Source organism: Dromiciops gliroides, chromosome 3 (genome assembly GCF_019393635.1).
Source record: "Dromiciops gliroides isolate mDroGli1 chromosome 3, mDroGli1.pri, whole genome shotgun sequence".
NCBI lineage: Eukaryota > Metazoa > Chordata > Mammalia > Microbiotheria > Microbiotheriidae > Dromiciops > Dromiciops gliroides.
This window is the reverse complement of record NC_057863.1, coordinates 639611498-639631239: the sequence shown is the minus strand read 5'-3', so window position 1 is coordinate 639631239 and position 19742 is coordinate 639611498. Positions and strand designations below refer to the sequence as shown.

General features: G+C 42.5%; 1 protein-coding gene across 1 annotated transcript in view; it reads right to left on the bottom strand.

The window, feature by feature from the left end:
- Positions 1 to 877: 877 nt before the first annotated feature.
- SSU72 (SSU72 homolog, RNA polymerase II CTD phosphatase) overlaps positions 878 to 19742 on the bottom strand; it is a 47506-nt gene continuing 28641 nt past the window's right edge. Inside the window, exons 3-5 of the mRNA XM_043991822.1 lie at positions 6292 to 6431; positions 4755 to 4873; positions 878 to 2412 (exon numbers count right to left, since the gene is read on the bottom strand). Of these exons, the coding sequence (XP_043847757.1) occupies positions 2311 to 2412; positions 4755 to 4873; positions 6292 to 6431 (361 nt within the window). The 3' untranslated portion in view covers positions 878 to 2310. The remainder of the gene's footprint in view (positions 2413 to 4754; positions 4874 to 6291; positions 6432 to 19742) is intronic.

Genomic DNA, 19742 nt, shown 5'->3' with positions numbered 1-19742 from the left:
GCGCTAGGTCAAGAGCAGGGCTGTGCTCAAAGACATGAGTAAAATGTTTTCGGGTGAAAAAGAGGAATCCTTCCAAAGGTGATGGAAGCAGCCAAGCTGTGAGGTAGGGGAATGGACCAGATTGACGTGATGCAGTAGAGTTTACAAAGCAGCCTGGGCGAGATTTGGTACCTCTGAGCCATGTGCTTTGTGCCTATCTCCCCATGAAAAGTCCAAGGATTTCTTTCATGGTTTCCCTCCCCTCACCCTTCCCTTCCCTTGGCCCTAAATAAACTACCACCTTATTCTAACTAAAAAAAAAAAAGCAGCCTGGGAGCTAGGGGATGCAAGTAGGTTTCAGCCCATTTTATAGACTGAAGAAGCTGAAAAGGGGAGTGGCTTCAAACTGAGTGAAGCCAGGAGAAAGTGCAGTGGCAGAGAATGGAAATGCCACCAACTGGTGGAAGAGGTTGTAGATGCTGGGCTGGCAGAGGGAGGGAGTGGGCAATGAGCTTTGTGGAGCCCACCTGTCTCACCTCCCCAAGTTGGTCTTATGCCCCTTCAAGGACAGAGACTGAACCAAGGGTCGATCTTGGAGTCGGGACACAAAGCAGTTTTGGGGAGCTGGGTTATGGGTTGGGAGCCAAGGCTGAGGTTTGGATCTGAAGATCACCTTTCAGGGGAAGAGCCAAAGCTGGGCAAGGGGGGAAGCCAGGAGAGCAGACCTGAGAAGCCCCCAACCTAGCAGGCCTATCCTCAAAGGGGTCTGCAACTCATCTTACCTCAGACTCCCAACCGTGAAGACTCTCCTACCCCAAATCCTAAAAAAGCTAGAAATGCAAGACAGAGCAAGGGTATGGCTGGGGCTTGAGCGCGCATGAATAAAAAAGGCACATGCTTATTATTTATTTAATTTATTAAGTCAGGAGTTTATTACCTCAAGAGGTAACATAGGTTGACACTCTAGACAGGAAAATAGGTGAGCTTGTATTTGACAGATCCAGCAAGGGTTAAGGAAGACAAGGCGTTCTGAAGCCCCATCCTAGACCTTTGGGAGGTGGATGCCAGAGACATGACCACCATCCCCTTCCTGTCAGGGCTCTTCAGCAAATTGCTCACATTCTCTTCTGCAGGCTTCAGAAGAGTTAGGGAGTCAGACCCCAGCATGGACCAGACCTGCCTGGGGAGAGCACCAGGGCTTTAGAATCAAGGCCATCTTCCTGACCTGTGTGGTTTCAGTAAATCATCCTACTCCGCCATCAGGCATGAGGGGAGCATCTTTGTTGCTCCCAGCAGCAAATTGGTTATATACAAAAAACGTGAAGAGAGCTGCAGCCAGAATGAAGTGAACAGAGCGGCCCATCTGTGCCCCTCCAATGAGCAGGGAGGGTGGAGCTCTCCAAGGTGCTAAGGAAGCTTTTGTGGAACAGGCACCCCACTTTCTGAATCTAAGGTGGCTCCTCCTGCTTGGAAGATTCTCTTAAGAATAATAAAACAAGGAACCTTTCTGGGAATTTGTTACTTTTTTTTTTTTAAAACCTAAAAACAAAACCAACCACAAAAAAGTTTGCTCAGAGTCTGTGCTGAACTTCCTAGTGAACCAAAACCAGATCTGTCCAGCAGCAACATCAATTAGCAAGATCTCTGAGCGAAAAGGCAGGCAGGCATCGTGAGGAGGGCCAGGGTCCCTGGGGATGGCTGGGGGCTGTGCTGGCCAGTCAGAATGGGAGCTCTGCCACTGTTCCCCTACCCACTGTCAAACTGATCCTGAATCCAGGCTTTCCATCAACAACCTCCCCTTAGTGCAACATGACTGGATCCAGGTTCAGAAAAGGGGAACAAGGAACCTTCTGTTCTGAAGTCAGACGACAGCGCCAAGTTCATACTTAGCAATATACACTCCACTGTTTCATTCAGAGCTTTGTATACTCTAGCCAATTACAGTAAAGAAAAATGCACAACTAAAGAAATGAAGAAGCTGGGGAAAAAAAGACAATATTAACCTTTTTTTCATTAAAAGAAAAAAATCCTCATTATAATTAATATCCCACTTAGAAGAAGGAAAAGTGGGATAGGAAAAAAAAAACCTTGATTTTTCTCATATGGCCTTTATGTGTATGTGTGTCTCTTCTCATTTTCTATGTACAATTTATTTGGGTAACACTGCCTCCTTGTGGCAGAATACCTGAAAGTAAAAACGAACACCAAGAAGGAAAAAGTATCAACAAAAGGAAGAGTCCAAGGTGGTCTTCAGGGAGAGCAGGGAATAGTCAAGAGAACTTGCCGCACATGCTTCCTTCACCTCCTAGGCCTGGGAAACCAGGGCGAGCTTCAGTAAAAGCAGACCGTGTGCAGGAAAGTCCTGCTGCTTTTCTCTTCAAATTCCTGTAGCAGCTCGTCTATCTCATTCTCCATGTCTTCTGTGTGTTGTATCTAAGGGAAGAGAGAAATACAGGCACACGTGCCATCTTTAGGGAGAAGCTGGAGACTGGGGGTGGGGGGACAGGCAGGCAGTTTGGGGATCATCATTTCAGACCGTGAGGCAGGAAAAGGAGATTTGGGGGCTGGGACCTGAGTTCTGTTGTCTTCCCTTGAGCACAGCCCCCTTGGGTGGGAGCAGAACAGATGGGCCCTGGGCCTGCCTGGACTAGCTAACAAGCTTGAAGTCGAACGACACCTCAGTCTGCCCATATGGACATCAAGAAGGAAGGATCCAGGTTTTTTCTCATGCACTTGGATCAGACTTCTTCCAAACGCATGGGTAAAAGGTCCTATGAATACAAATGATGCAGACAGGAGGGGCAAGAGCCCACAGACCCTATGAGTGCTGGTGCACAGCTGCCATGGGAGTTTAGAAGGCCCCTGAAAGCTATACTTTCATCTGCTAGGGAGCAACACAGCTCAGTGGCAGCATCCATAGCCATTTCCTGACCAGACACCAAAAGGGCTGATCCCAAGTCAGGAGAGCAGCAGCTTCAGGACATGCTCTGCAGACCCCAGGAGCTTTCAAAGACAGGAGAGACAGGGTAATGAGTGCTCCCTCATTTCTAGGATTCAAGGTCAGAGGAAGCCATGGGCTATGCAGAGGTCTGACCTGGAGGTCACAAGCAGCAACCAGGCCAGAGGGATGCTACACCAAGATCTATCAAAAACTGATTATGCAGTATTTCCTGCAAAGGGTGAACCCCAAAACACCAAGGAAATAAATATCTTCTTCCTCATCCTGTCCCCATTCAATGCTTTCATACTCCAGCTTTGCTTTCTAGGATCTTCTGTATAACAAACAATCCAACTGGAGATTAAAAATCTCTGGAACAAAGTACCATAAATAGTAAGAAGATGAACACCTGTTAAAGCCCAAACTGGTTCACGTCACTCTAGAAAAATGGGAAATTTTGCTATTTCCCTTTAGGACAAATGTCGGAACCCTATCAGAAACCTCCAATGTCCCTTTAAGAATCTGGTTCCATGGAGATGACCAGCAGTAGGAAAGCCCACACTGCCTTACATCCAACCCAAGTGTGTGGGTGAGAAATACTTGATCTAGAAACACACAGCAGAGAAGAACAAAATGCCTTTTTTTAGCAGCATCTTCAACTATTCCGGGGAAAAGACATAGCGAGGACAGGCAGAAAACATTTCTCCTGCTTCACAATCAAAAGTTTACAGAGCTGTTTCTGCATTGCCCTTGCTTTAGTTCAGGTAAACCCCTAGTACACCTTGTGAAAGGTACTTTTGTACCTTGTACAAAGTCAGAAACCAAAGGAAAGTCCATGGAAGGGCGACAGTATGACATGATAGTTGGCCTTGGATGTAAAAAATATCCTACCTCCCAGTCCCTGTTCCTAACAGACAGTTGTGTGTGACTAAGTAACTCCTTAAAACTATAAGAAACAAGAGGTAGTTAGGTGGCACAGTGGATAGAGCACCAGCCCTGGATTCAGGACCTGAGTTCAAATCCGACCTCAGATACTTGATACTTACTAGCTGTGTGACCCTGGGCAAGTCATTTAACCCCAACTGCCTCACCAAAAAACCCCAAAACAAACCCCAAAAAACCAAGTAAGTTGTCCATCTGAATTAGTTAAAGAATTTTCTACACTAGGAGTTACTTATACCAGTGAAATCACAGATCTGGACAAAAATGGGAAATAAAAGATGTGAACTGTACTTCTGGGCATCAGCTCTTAATTAAAGCTCAACCACAAAAAGCCAGTTCTTCCATCTGAACACTATGTGTGATATAATGATTTGTGCGTATGATGCACTCATCTGGTCTCAACCTTCCTGGGTAAACATTTGTACAGGAAGGAACCATTTCCTGGTTTTCCAGGAAAAAAACCAGACCTATTATGACTGCATAATTGGTGTCCCCCTCTACTCCAAGTACAATCCCAGAGACTGGATGTGTGAAGCATGAACATGCAGATGTGGATTTTATTTCTACTCTTATGGCTTGTTCATGACAAGAATTGCAAACCGCACTGATAAGCCTCTAAAATAAATGTGGACATGAAATCACTTGATTAAAAAGTACAAAATATCCTTGGTCCTCTAAATTGTCTTCGAACCTGTCAGGTATTTCTCACCCTGCTCGAGGTTATCGCCTGAAGCTATTTTGCCCCTAGTGTGCTGTCTGCACACAGTGGGTCCTCAGCAAAAGCCTGAAGAAAAAGACTGAATCTCTTGGACAATGGGAATGGGAATGAGAAGGTGGTTCTGGGAAATACAGGTGCCTCTGGGCATTCACAGGCCACAGCTCAAAGGACACTTACACACTGACAGAGCTCACAGATGAGAAAAGCTCCTAGGGTGGCTTCTTCATGGTTGTCCTGAATGTCCACATTAATCACATGCACTGGCTGGCAGGTCTCTTGCTCTCTAGAATTTAGATCTAAGTGGGAACACAATGATACAGAAGTGTGAGAACACTCAAGACGTCCAACAAAACAGTGGAGATTCTCCAAGGACGAGATCAGCAGCCTCCTGGCAGGTACAATCAGCTGGCAGGCTCTTGTCTCTGCATCAGGTCCTACTGCCTCACCTGCAGCCAATGACAGCTGCCCCCATGCCAACTGTCACATGAAGCCCTTCTCTGTTTCCTGAATCCTCGTGTTCATGCCCCAGAATCACCTTTTCCCTAAAAGGGGATGCAGTTCAGGACACACCAAGGATGCTCCAAGTGCTTCCTCAAGAATCATGAGCACAAGCTGCTGTTGGATGCTGTGCTTTACATATGCAGTTGTGATACCATAAGCCAGCCCAGATGAAGGGACTTCATTTTTTAAATACCAAATTTCACCATTCACTTGTTAAGTTCACTCCCACATTATCCATCCATACCACACAGAACCCCATCCCCTTAAAAGTTGGAGCTGGAAGTTTTCTGGATAATATAAAGAACACTCCTAATGGGTCAAGACTGTGCTCAGCTCTAATTTAGACACAGCCATTTTTGTATTTTCCAGAAGGAATTTGAGTTCATATGAAACAAGGCTGTTAAATTCATTTGGGTTCAATGAGGAAGTGTGCCAAATAAATACACAGTCCCAGTCCGGTCAGGTGGCACCAAAGAAAACAGACTAATTGTAAAGACTCTGGACCCAAGTCCAAAAGGGGCTTGTTAGCTTAACCTCTGAGGTCCTCCCCCCACCCCCAGCTCCAAGAGCCACAGAATCTTTTGACACTCAATTATTCAGGCCCTTGGTTTTGTTTTCCTCCCGTTTTCTAGCTCTGCATTTCTTCATTCTAGTCTTTAACATTAATTTCTATCCAACAATGAGGGAGAAGACATAGATGGCAAAGAGGAAGAAACCACTGACTAAAATTAGAGTTGAGAGTTCATTTGGCCAACAGATCCTTGGCCAGCACCATTGGTTCATCCAAGTTGAAGCTCTGTATGGATGATTCAGCCACCCTTCATCACTTTTTCTTCTTGTAGCACAACCATCAATGGACCCACAGGATTTAGCATTAGGGGAGAGAGGCAAAGTACCAGGGAATCTCAAAGCTGCCTCTGGAACCAAGAGTGTGGCTCCTTGCTATAACATGTAACTGGTTTCTAACAGCACAGAGAAACTGCAGTAAAATGACTCTAAATCAGAAAGTAGAGCAGAGAATAAATGAATCCCATTGATCTTAAAGTCTTTCAAATAGTCAAAGGAACCAATGAGGCCACTTCTGTCTTATTTTTCCCCTTCTGCTGGGATTGCTGAATATTCTTCTTCTTGGGCTCTAGAGGAGCCCATTTTGCCTCTAACCAAGAACATATATCAAATAAATGATTTGTGAGGTAGATATTAACATTCTTACCTTCTATTACCTGGTCATACACTCTCTCTTCACAGGTAAGGATGAGATCAAACAAATCTTTACAGTTTTGGAATCTCTCTGGCCGGGGCTTGATTCTCTTATTTCTGTCCAACATGTGCAAAATACCATTCTGTGTATAGCTAAGTGACTAGGGTTAAGGAACTCAGAATAAATGACTTTTCCACTTCCCTCCACCTTTGTCCTTCATTTTCATTTTATTGGAGAAATTACTGGCCTAATTTTAAGTTATTTCACATTTAAGCAGAATATTCCTGCAGAAGAGGGAATTTTAAGCACATATGTGAAATATATTTTAAAAGGGGAAGCAATAATTCACACCAGTCAATAACAATCTCTCCATCCAGGAGCCCCAAGGCACATTTCATCCCCAAACTCTTCAATGCTTTCCCTTCCAAGGGAAGCAAAGCCTTACCAGGTATTAACCCTTGGGGTGTCTGAAGGGGTTTTGAGGGAAACCATAAATTGTTTGAAAGCCAGCTTCCTGATGCGAGTACACCTGAGGCAGTATATTACAACCCACATGATGATGAGGTCACTTTCCTTCTTGGGCCTCAACTTCTTTACACGTAAAATGAGGGGACTGGGTTAAATGGGCTCCAAGCTCCCTTCCAGGTATGATCTTACGGCAGCAACGTTATCTTGCCGCATCATTCTTTCCTAACTAAAATCCTCCCATACCTCAAATGTCAGCATGAAGAACCCTAGGTTTTTACATCCTGCCTTCAGACACTTGACCAGAGGCAAGTAAACAGCCTAACATTTCAGAGACTCAAATGAGGGTAATGATAGCTATATATCTAAAAGGCTGTTATGAAGAAACTGTTCTGAAAACCAAGCATGAGACACTGGTGAATGACTATGAATATGAAGAATTCTTTGGCTCAGATATAAACACTCTTCGGGTTGCAGGGGTGGTTCTGTGCCCTGTCCTTTCCCTTTCTGGATGGGAAGATTCCCATCCATTCTCCCAAGGGAGGAAAGTCAAATAAACTGATATTGGTTTGAAGGTTGTCACCTCTGAAGGAAAGCAGCCTGGACCACTACAGGACATTCTAAGAGGAAGGTCCAAGCAAGCTTTGTCACAGAGAGAAACTAGGAATCATCAGTCAACATCTACATTCCGCATTAGGCTTTTTCGAAAAATATTCCTATTTGACTTCACAGAGATAAAGATTGTGCTGCATGGCCATCTGAAGGGACTTGGCGTGTGTCCCCTGGCACACAACCTAGATCCCACAACCTCTTTTCCAGAAAGCACACAGACCTAGTTTCTCTGACCTGCAGCATGAAGGTAAAACTCTTCATTTCCTTATAGCATCTTGCCTTGGCTAAATTATTTTTCTTCTTCCACCAGGAACCAGGAAACACCAGGAGCCAATACATAGGACTAGGGTAGGGCTCATGGACCCCTTTAGCAGAAGAGTGAAGCCTCTGAACTCTTTCAGAAAATTGTTTCTAAACACACAAAATACTTAAGGAGAAATCAAATACACAGAAAAAATTATGTATGTATATATATAATATATATATATATATATGTATATAAACAAGTTCACATTTCATAGGTTAATATCCCCTGTACAAGAGACTAAGGGGAATTTTTAAAGCTGGTTTTTCAGGCAGAGCTTAATTGAATTCTCCTGGTCAAGAGAAAAGTGACCTATATTTCCTAGTGTACATAGTAGGCATTTCATACTTGCTAAAATGAATTCCTAGAAACTAGATTTCAAAAATGACTGTCCCCTGAGCAACTTGTAGGCATGCACTGGTGAATGTTTACAGAAATATTTCATTTTTAGTGAAGATGTAAATGACAAAATAAAATGCTAATGCTACCCAAAGAACAAAAGTAGTAGAGACTAGGTACAGGGAAGGGTGAGATTTAGTTAAGAGCAAAACTGGAGGAGCAAACAGAACACGAAAACCCAAGAAGCTAGATAGAACATAAAGCTTAAAACACAGGGCGATTTTTAACTGATGGTAAACTGTTTTCCTGAGGTCTCTCATGGAGACAATATGAAAACAAGAGAACCTAGAAATGCCTGAGAGTGGGGATCCAGGGGAAAAGAAATAAGGTTCATCAAGAACCTGCCTGTTTAAGCAAGACCAATACTTAAGCAACTTAAAATATACATGCTTAGCTCTTCTCAGCAACACAATGATAGAAGACAATTCCAAAGGACTCATGATGGAAAATGGTCTCCACCTCCAGAACAAAAAACTGTAGAATGTGAATGTAGATTGAACCATACTATTTCTACTTTGTTTTGTTTTTTGAGGTCTGTCCCTCTTGTTTCAATTCTTCTTTCACAACATGACTAATATAGAAATATGTTTAATATGATTGTACATATATAACCTGTATCAGATTGCTGTCTTGGAGTAGTGGGAGGAAAGGAGAAAAATTTGGAACTCAAAATGTTATAAAAAACAAATGTTGAAAACTATCTTTACATGTAATTGGAGAATAAGATACTATTAAGAGGGGCAGCTAGGTGGCGCAGTGGATAAGCACCGGCCCTGGAGTCAGGAGTACCTGAGTTCAAATGCAGCCTCAGACACTTAACACTTACTAGCTGTGTGACCCTGGGCAAGTCACTTAACCCCAATTGCCTCACCAAAAAAAAAAAAAAAAGATACTATTAAGACTAGAAAAACACACACACATGCTTTTATAAACACAAATAACCAGGAGGAGGAAGACAAGAAGGAAGCATCTCCAGGGTTGGAGAAGCTAACTTTCATTTCACCTGTTCTTTCATTTTCCATTCCAATGAATACAGCTTCTAGAAAATGGGGAATTGAATATCCTCTATATTAGTCACTAGCTACAAGCTCATCATTAATTCTGCTTGAGAGAGATTATATTTGTTTAGGAAGTCTTAGGAAAAGTAACATAGTTCCTCCCCCTTAAATCTTAGGTATCATTACAAGTTATACTAATTTGTTTAAATTAAATCACATTTCAAATCTCATCAAGTTTCCATATTCTAGGGTAGTGGAAAAACTAGCTTTTGAAATTCTTTTCTTCTTTTTTTTTTAAACAAACTAGGATTTAATTTGGAACAACCTTTGGTACATTTTGGTCATTAACCATCCACCCTATTAGCAGCCCAGACCCCTGTGGTGAGATGAAGACGTTTCATCAGAATAGCAAATAATAAGTTTTATCAGAATTTATTAAGTTTTTAAGAACAGCATTAAGTCTCAGAAATAATATCTACAGCACAGTGCGTGGGGTGAAGGTTGTAATTTTTTTGTTGGTTAGGATGGAATCAGATAGCATACATAAATAAGACTAGGTAGGAGTTTTTGCTTCGGCCTCCTCTGACCCTCAGCCAAACAGGGGTGAGCATGGTGTGTCTGAACATCCTCCCAGGCAGGCTCCCCAGACCCAAGGGACTCAGATCTCTCTGCTGAAGCAAATGCTTGCTTTAGTCCTCACTCATGGGGTTGAGCAGCAGCTCAGTTCACATTCCCACCAAGGTCCTGGCTCTACAGGAGGTACCATTCAAATAAAGCAGGTTCAGGAGAAGTGTGATCCTGACAACACACTAGCTCAGGAGAATCAATTCTGTTTTGGTCTAAAAGTTATACCAGAAGATCCCCTCCTGGCACCTTTACCCCCCCCCCAGGAAAAAAAAACCAAAAACCAAAAACAAAACCAGCAGCAATGTCATATTATTTCTTGGTTTCAATTTTTAAAGTTTTTCACTCTACCCCTATTCTCAGGGGTGTAGAGGATCTATTAATAAAATTATTTGTCATTTTTAGGATTTCTTGACACCAAGAGACAGTCCGGGGTATTATAGAACCAGGGCTAAAGATGACCAATTTCCATCACTGGTTTAAGCTTGCTTTTTCCATTATAAATTTTAAAAAGACTGGGGGTGGGGTGGGGTACTGAGGGTTAAGTGACTTGCCCAGGGTCACACAGCTAATAAGTGTCAAGTGTCTGAGGCCAGATTTGAATTCAGGTTCTCCTGAATCCAGGGCCGGTGCTTTATCCACTGCACCACCTAGCTGCCCCTTAAAAAGATTTTTAGAAGTTCCTATAGATGGTGGAAATTGCTCATTTGGGCAAGTTGCAAACCTAAATCAGTGCCAGGTAAACGTATGTTCTCAAATATAAGCTACCTTTGTGGTATACTTTCAGAAAAGTGCAAATATGCCCATGCCACTTATTCTCCCAAGGCTAGATAAAGGTACTGAGGAAAAGAGGAAACACTACCAGCTTTCACCTGCCATAACCAAACTAAATGATGCCCTGTCACCAGGGTGGCACATTTTGATATTTTCCTAGTCAGGATGGAGCTAGTTGGGCATTTAGATCCTATCTGTGGCTCTTAAATTGAATAAACTCATTGGTTAAAAATGAATCAAACCAGAGCAGCCAGACGGCGCAGTGGATAGAGCACCAGCCCTGGATTCAGGAGTACCTGAGTTCAAATTTGGCCTCAGACACTTGACAGTTACTAGCTGTGTGACCCTTGGCAAGTCACTTAACCCTCATTGCCCCCCCCCCCAAGTAATCAAACCCAAGACACAGGTCTCAGCAATATTTCACTGAACTGGAACAGGAACCTATTAAGACAGGACTGACTTTTACTCAACCATATTTACATTGCCACTAACCAAAGAATACAGACCTTAAAGGCCACTAGGGAACGAGAACACTGTCATAGAGATCTGGAATACAGGCCTATTCAAGTCCTTTATATACCTCCTCTAGTGTGATTTTTCCCCCATTAGATTCTCAAAAGTTTGATAAGAGCTTGCGATGATCAGTATTTTTAGGTTCTATGAAATATCAATTTAAAAAAAAAAAATCAGTGAATTGTATAATTAAGGGAGAAAATTCCAGATTTTATGATTCAAAAAAAGACCAGTTAGTTTAACAGCTTGTACACAAAGACAATGGTTTCTTGGGACTACCTTCCCCAGTAAGTGCTAAAGACTAATGCTTTTATAAATAGGTTAAGAGTCCCAGAAGATTTTGGATCCTAATAGACAGACACAGACACGGCTCACGCTCACCAATTTGATTTCCAGAGACATAGAAAAGTAACATTTAAGTAAGGCTCGTTCTCATTTTAAATCAAAAAGGGCCCATAAAAATATAGGAAGTAAAGGAAGACAAAGAATATTAGGATCATTTAGCACTATGAAAATAAGGTCAATTCTTTATTAAAAGAAAAGCTCAGACCTTAATTTGAACTGGCACTTCTGCTTTGGTGATAAGGTACATCAAAGTATGGTACAGAAAAGCCAGAGTCAGGCACAGGGCAGAAGCTTATTTCAATTCAGAGCTCACATTTTAGTTAGCCTGGCACTGATTTAGGTTTTCAGCTTGCCCAAACAAGCAATTTCCACCATCTACAGGAACTTCTAAAAATCTTTTTAAGGGGCAGCTCGGTGGTGCAGTGGATAAATAACAAGATTCGAACAATTCCTTAGAGTGGCTTCAATGAAAGGAGGTAGAGGTCGGGAAAGTTACATTAGTGTGGATATAGTGTTGTATTGCATTGTTCATGAAATAAGGAAAGAAAAGGAGATGACACCCCACTCCATCCCATAGGCTATAGGACACAGAGTCCAACCTACTCAAGCTCTACTCAATCTTGACTGGCATATGCTAGCTGTGTAACTACAGAGAAGTTGCTACATTTCCCTCAGCCTTAGTTTCCTTATCAGTAAAAGTGAAATAACAACTTAGAACCTCACAAAGTTGTTAAACCGAAAAGAAACAATGATTTTTTTTAAAAGGCAAAGTAACAGAAGGCCACTTAAGTGTCCTATCATGGTTTTAAAAAGTTGAGACTGACACCTCCTACCTATCTCTTTCTCTTTGGAAGTTTGCGAGCAAAATAACTGAATTTTACAGCCCTGAAAGGTTTGGTCACAAAGAGCCAAATTCAAGTAGAGCTTTCAGTTATTTAAAAACATTTTATTCAATAGTTCCAAGAATGACAGAGGAGCATGCAACAAAAGGATCCCCTGGGGCCCAGGGCAGAATATATGAAGGTTAAAAAACCAAAGTGGAGCCTCAAGGGCAAACTCTCCAGGGCCAGGAACTAGGCAGAGGGCTAAAAGACCTAAATCTTTTTTTTTTTTAAAGTGAGGCAATTGGGGTTAAGTGACTTGCCCAGGGTCACACAGCTAGTAAGTGTTAAGTGTCTGAGGCCGGATTTGAACTCAGGTACTCCTGACTCCAAGGCCAGTGCTCTATCCACTGTGCCATCTAGCTGTCCCTTAAAAGACCTAAATCTTAACTGCTCTGGAGTTGAGACCTTCACAGCATCATTAAGAGTCTGGGACCCTTCTTCCTATTACCAACATAAACTGACTTGGAGTAGGCCTCAGCTCCAAGGGACTAAGGAAAAAAGGAGCAAAAAAAGGGAAGAGGGCATCCCAAATCTGGAAAAACAATTGAAGCCCATGAAACCTAAGCTGGACCCATGCAAAGTGGGTTCAGAAAAAAGCAGGACCCTCCTCAAGGATCAAAAGGCAATGGAACAGAGGAATACCAGAGCATCATGTCCTAAGCCTTTAGTCGGTCACTTTTTTTTTTAATTTTTGCAGGGCAATGGGGGTTAAGTGACTTGCCCAGGGTCACACAGCTAGTAAGTGTCTGAGGCCAGATTTGAACTCAGGTACTCCTGAATCCAGGGCCGGTGCTTTATCCACTGCGCCACCTAGCTGCCCCCAAGTCGGTCACTTTTTATAAAAATTTTTATCATCATTTACCTAAAGAAAAGTGGCCTAGATTAAAGTGTTACTGAGTTCACTCTTCCACCAAAAGGGAGCAAGTTATTTTATTCTGCTCAAACGGGTTTGTCATGTTGTATAGCTAGCTCCTGGACTCCATAGGAGAACAGTCTGTGGATGGGAGAAGTGGGCATAACAAGACAACTCAAAGGAGAAAGAGTACAAACTCATCAGAAGGGATGGATCCTGGTCAGGGTAGGTGTCTAGTGCGTGATATTGACAACTGAGTTTTACCTAATAATGGGAGGACAGAAGGGAGAGGCAGTCACTGCTCCAGCAGGCACTGAAAGTATGCCTGTTCCTTTAACCCTGTACTCTGCCTGCCCTGAGTGCTATTCAGACTGGACAGGACATGACTGGACCACGAACCTGTCTCCAACCTATGGCTGGACAATCTCAGCTAATTAACGAGTTCTGCCAATGTATAATCCTCAGAACATGAAATGCAGAGATTCAGAAAATGCACAACTAGAAATGCTGATTCTCCCTTAGGGGTTAAATAAACAAAATTATCTGGGGAATCAACACCAGAATTTGAGGCAAAGTAAAGAAAAACAACAGGGAGAATCAAATTAAATTAATTTGTTTAGCAGTAAAGAAGGAAACAGGCAGAAAGGAAAAGGGGAACAGCAGTGGAAGGTCTGCTCTCCAGGAAGGGGAGGATAGAATGTGAAAAGGCATTTGAAAGACACACAGCAGGGCCATTTGTGCAAAGGAAATTGAGCCTCTTCCCAAGTCCTCAACTATTTTTTCCTATTGTTCACTGTCCTTCTCTCACGGCCTCTCAAATAATCTATTAATTCTTTATGGAGATTTTAGCAGCAGGCAAGGCACCAGGCTCTAATTAATTAGCAAGAGCACTTAACTCCTATGAAAGAAGAGATCTGGTTATCCTTGGCTGGCTAAGAGGAAAGAATTTCCAACGAAAGCCTCTGGTCTTCCCAACAAATCACGTGCTATTTTATTCATTCATTCATTCACTTCCCAAGCAGCATAGCCATAGAAACAGGTGATGCAACTATAGGTCACTTGCATTCATCCCCGCTAGCTCCATTCCAAGTCCCTGTGATGAGACTTCAGCGCTGGAACACAAAACGGCATCTAATACTTAAAACATGTGACCAAATCATGTTCCTTAGATTCAGAATCCAAGGGAAGTGACTAGTCATTTAAACGGAACACACCTGACCTTCCCCCTCCACCCACTGAACTACCCAAGCCTTATTAAAAAGTCAAAAGGCTTTATTTCCTTCCCTCAAAATTTAAGGGGGTAAGGTAAGCCTGCTCTGTTCCCACTGTCACTTGTGATTCACGACAGATTCAAAAACGGGAAATTCTAAGACTATCAAGCTGGGAAGAACGGTAAATTGAAGCCACGTTACCATATACCTTAGGGGTCAGACCCCAAGAAGACTACTTGGGCACCACATTCCAGAATAGAATAGAAGCCTTGCCACTATCTGTTTTGAGGTGTTAGTCCTTATAACAATCAGGTGGGTGTCCTAGCCATTGACCAATGTCAATGAATAAGCTGTAGTTTACTCTTTAAAAATACAAAAACTGTTATGGAAATAATGGTCACAGAAGGACCAATGGCAAAAAAGAACCTGAAATCTGACCTGTAAGAGGATCATAAACGTCACAGAAACTCTCAGCTGTTTGGGAGCTACAAAGGTCACTGTACAGACAAAAACATCTTTTTCCTAGTAAAACATCTGTCAACCCTGTTAGCCATCTGAGGCTTGTATGTCTCAAGGGTTTTTACACAGTAAGCACCCTGTGCTCTTAGTGAAAGTATGCAGTTCAGCAACGAGATGCAGGCATCCTATACGCCCACCTTCTTCTTTTTCCCTAATGGGGTCCCTCACGTATAGCCTCAAACAGCTCATTTTTGGTGCGTGCTAATTCTTAACCTGTGCAGCTGTAGTAAAAAAGGAAATTTTTGTTCAATTGTCTGCAATAAATTAACCCAGCCATTAAAAAAAATTCACTATATGCATGGATGTGGTCATCATTCCTCTGCTTAAAAACTCATTGGCTTGTGGGGCAGCTAGGTAGCGCAGTGGATAGAGCACTGGCCCTGGAGTCAGGAGGACCCGAGTTCAAATCTGAACTGGACACTTGACACTGTGTGACCCTGGGCAAGTCACTCAACTCCAATTGCCTCATTTAAAAAAAAAAAAAGAAAAGAAAAAAGAATGCCACTTCCCCTGCTTTGCACTCTATACTCTCCACCTCATTACAGACTTTTGGAGCCTTCTCTGTCCCAATCCCAACTCAAAGTGAAGTGCTGTCCCTGCTTCCATCTTTGCTCCACCCCTCTGCCAGAAGCCCAATCCAAAGGCTGCCACAATCCCACCTGATACTTCATAAGGTCCTTTATTATAAAACTCCTTCATGCACTTACACGTGACCTTGATGTCTTATCCCCCTAACTAGACTATAAACTAGATGACACTACAGGTTGTTAATTACCTCAACAAGGCTTAGCCCTAAGAATAGGGCTCAGCACATATTGATTTGTACACAGTAGGTGTTTAATGTTTGCTGAATGTATCTGTATGTAAATAACCAAAAGAACATTGACTTCTGACTTGACAGTATAGAACTAAAGGCTTAAGAGCTGGGACAGGACACCCAAGGGGTTCTAGTCGTATCTGCTCATTTCACATATGAAGAAACTTAGGCTAAAGAAGTAAATTGCTTGAAGTCATCCAGGTGGTAAGTGACTGTAATCCAAATGCAGTGATCTTTACCCTGTACCACAGCTATTCTATGCAGGCCCTAGGAGGTGCCCACAAAAAAGGCAGTTCTTGACCTCAAAAAGCTCCAAGTTTTGCAGGCCTGCAGGGTGCTTTAAAAACTGCTCTAAAACCCCTTGGCATGACTCCCTCAAAGTGAAACCAACAGTACAACTGATCATTTGTGGCAAACATTCTCCACAAAAACAGCCCCAAAGTGATGGTGGTGTGCTTTTGATTAGCCTACCCTGCTTTGACTCCCCAGTTTCAGTTGGATACAAAACACATTTTTCATGCCCAAAACAGGTACCCCAAACTCATCCACAGAGACTGTCCCTTGAATGAATTTAGGCCAGTCCATGAATACAAGGATGAAAGCAGCCAAATGGTTGATGCTACCACCCCACCCTCCAAAAGAAAGAAAAAAGTCTTGCAGGTAGCAGCCACTCATCTTGGTACTTTAAAGACTGGCAAGCAATAAAGAATTTTCAAAAAATCAAGAGAGTTTGGGGAACATAGCAGAGGACAGTGAAGAGACAAGGCCCAAGTGGTGAGGGTCTTTGTGCTGGTGCTGGAATAACAATGGCCTTGTGTTTATATAGAAGTCTTGGAGTAATTGTGCAAGCCAAAGACAAATCATCTGAGGAATCCATGTTAAGCAAGATGTGGAAAGGGATAAGGCACAGAATTGTACCAAAGGATTTAAAATACCATGTAAAAAATACCCACAGACCCTATCAATGTTGTGAATTGAGTTTATACATGAAATAAAGTTGAAAATAAAATGAAATTCTATTGCAGAGTAAAGGAGGGTTGTTATCAATGGAAAAGCCTGCCCTGAACAAGGCTGTTTATAGCTACATGAAGATGGTTTTGTCAAGAAGAGGCAAAGGACAAGGTGCTCATGGTTGGAGTACCGTCCAGAACAAGTCAGGGAGCCCAGAATGGAAAACCCCCCACGGTATCTGCAGACCCCTTCCATTTGGTAAGTCAGGGCAGGTCATCCCCACACCTCCAAGTTATAGCTGCAACTGAGTGCAGTTACACATATTATCTGCCACCTCAAAGAACTGTACTTATGTGTTCTCATCAGTTAGTGGTAACTCTTGAACATACAAAAAACAAAACAAACCAAAAAAACCCCAACCCCCCACTGAATATTTCCTGTTAAAGAAATACTAGAAAAGGCACACCTCATCCCCACCCTTCCCTTTCCCCATCCCCACCTAGGATCCGGCAGAAAGACACAAAGCTTTAGGCGATCCCACGCAGCTCCTGCCCCTCTTCCCCAGGGCTGCCTCACTGACCTGCTGGACTGTTGAAGACTGAAGAGTGCCCATAATCCAGGCTGGGACCATCTCTCGCCTCCCTATCCTTCCTCCCAAAGCAGCAGCAGAGCTGCCATGAGCTTTGATCCCATCTCAACTGAAGCCAGCCCAATGTATTTCCTGTGCACTTTGGGTTATAAAACAACTGTTAGAGAGAAAATAAAAAGCTCATACTCCCTAATGTGGAAAATTTCATCAGCTGAAAAAAGACAAAAAGCAAAGGCAACTGAAGAAGTAACACCCAAGAATGCAACCTAGAGTGTCCAAGTCTTTGAGGCAAAGGTAAGCGGAACTTGTGTTAGGTCCATACAACAGGTCCCAAACGGTGGCTAAAGGATGGGCAGAGCGAGGAGCTTCCAGAGGTGGGGAAGAGAGATTAACCCACACAGAGTTACCAACAGTCTTTCTTTATTTGTCGTGTCTTTTATAAGAATGCTTCCCAGTTGGAGCATGTACACAAAAGCCCTGTGAAACTGGGAAAACGCAAGTGTTCCCCCCATTGAGTCCGAACTGTCATGAGAAGTGAAGTCGCTCAATCCCGCCAGAAAAACAGGTCTAGACACATAACTAGCTCTAATTCTCTACACTGCTGCCCAGCCAAGAGTACCAATCTACCAAACAGTACCCATAGTGTTAGGGCTAGGCTCTAGAGGGTTTTCTCTAACAGATATCTCAGCTGGAAACATGGGAAGCCTCCTGTAGTGTACATAGGAGGTTCAAATGGCTTGATAGCACTTTCAAGTTCCTCTGAAACTTGGCCCAAGTATGATTTGGCTTAGCCTGTCTAGGATGCTACCACTGCATTCCCCAACACATCCCTTCATTGCAGAGGGTTTCTGTATTGTGTGTTCTCAAATCTAAAAAGGTAATTTAAATTTTTTTAATTTTTCCATAGGAAAGCATCTTGAAATAGTGATATTATCAACACAGGTCAATACTAATGGTTAAACCAGTCTAAAACTATAAAGGATGAAACTTGACAAGCTATTGCAGCACAGACCTGACATCACACACTTCCAGAAAGGTCCCCCTCCTCTTCCTCAGTATAGTGTTGTTTGAGTTTATTTCACATGGAATCTGGCAATTTTATGGTTCCTCCTTTATTTCCTACTAGTAGTCTACCAATGGTTACAGATGTACACAGCCACTGGCTAAGTACTAATTATGTTTAATAGAAACAAAATGTCACCAAACTAAGAATAACTCATTTTAGAAGTCTCTTTGAATGACAGATTTTATTTCTCCAAAGCACCAAATTGTTCTGTACCCTGATAGTACTCTGAATTTCACTGGAGCATTTCCACTATCCTTTAAAATGAGACAGGGTCACAGTGGTTCAATAGTAAGGTATACTTAGGTCCCTCAAGGGCACCTGATCTGAAATATCCTGAAATGGACACTATCATGTGGAGGGCAAATTCTCCTTAAAACATCATTCCAGGGGCAACTAGGTGGCGCAGTGGATAGAGCACCGGTCCTAGATTCAGGAGGACCTGAGTTCAAATCTGGCCTCAGACACTTGACACTTACTAGCCGTGTGACCCTGGGCACTTGACCCCAATTGCCTTAAAAACAAAACAAAACATCATTTGGGGGAGGCTAATGAAAGGAAGACTCAGATACCTCTAAGAATATGGAACCCAGGGGTTAACCTATTTTCATTTGAAAATTGGCTACAAAAATCTGCTGGCTTAAATTGATTGCTTCAAAAACATCATTTCCTGAGTGTTTTGTTTTGTTTTTAGTGAGGCAATTGGGGTTAAGTGACTTGCCCAGGGTCACACAGCTAGTAAGTGTTAAGTGTCTGAGGCCAGATTTGAACTCAGGTACTCCTGACTCCAGGGCTGGTGCTCTATCCACTGCGCCACCTAGCTGACCCTCCTGAGTGTTTTAATGGTCTTATTGGATACAGATATATATATATAGAGAGAGAGATATATTATATATAGTATATATACATATATGAAAAACCCTGAAGATTTAAAAGCACCTGGAGAGAAGATAAGTGAAGTATCAATAGTTTGACAGTACTGAAAATGCTGGTGGTAATTCAAAAGCACAATCCTCCCTCTTTTCTTTGATGGTGAGACTGAGCTTCAGATGAACAAGAACTGGAATTCTATTTACACCATGGGATTTCTTTGAGAACTCTGAACTAAATTGCCCTGTGCCATAAAGAAATTCACTGGGTGTTTTAGATGCAAATAAGATGGACATATCCCCTCCAAAAGGTCAGGGTTTTGTTTTGTTTTTTACTACTGCCTAATCTAAAAAAGGATAAGTGGGAAATAATTTGTGTTTTTTAAAAATTGCCCAGGCTTCCAAAAATATAATTTGAGAATTCTGTAAGAGATCAAATAGTGACATAAAATTGGGCTTATACATGTCACTTAATTCATTCAACATAAGAGCAGCAGAGAGCCTAGACAAAGCCAAAGTCAAAATTTGCCTTAATTGCTCTACCACCTGCTATAGGCAGTGACCTTATATTGACTAAGAAGCCATCACTTTTCAAATCTAAATGCCCTCAGAGCAGAATACAACTCCAGCTGCTTTCTTCCAGTTCCTAAGAGCCATCATGCCCCCAACATAT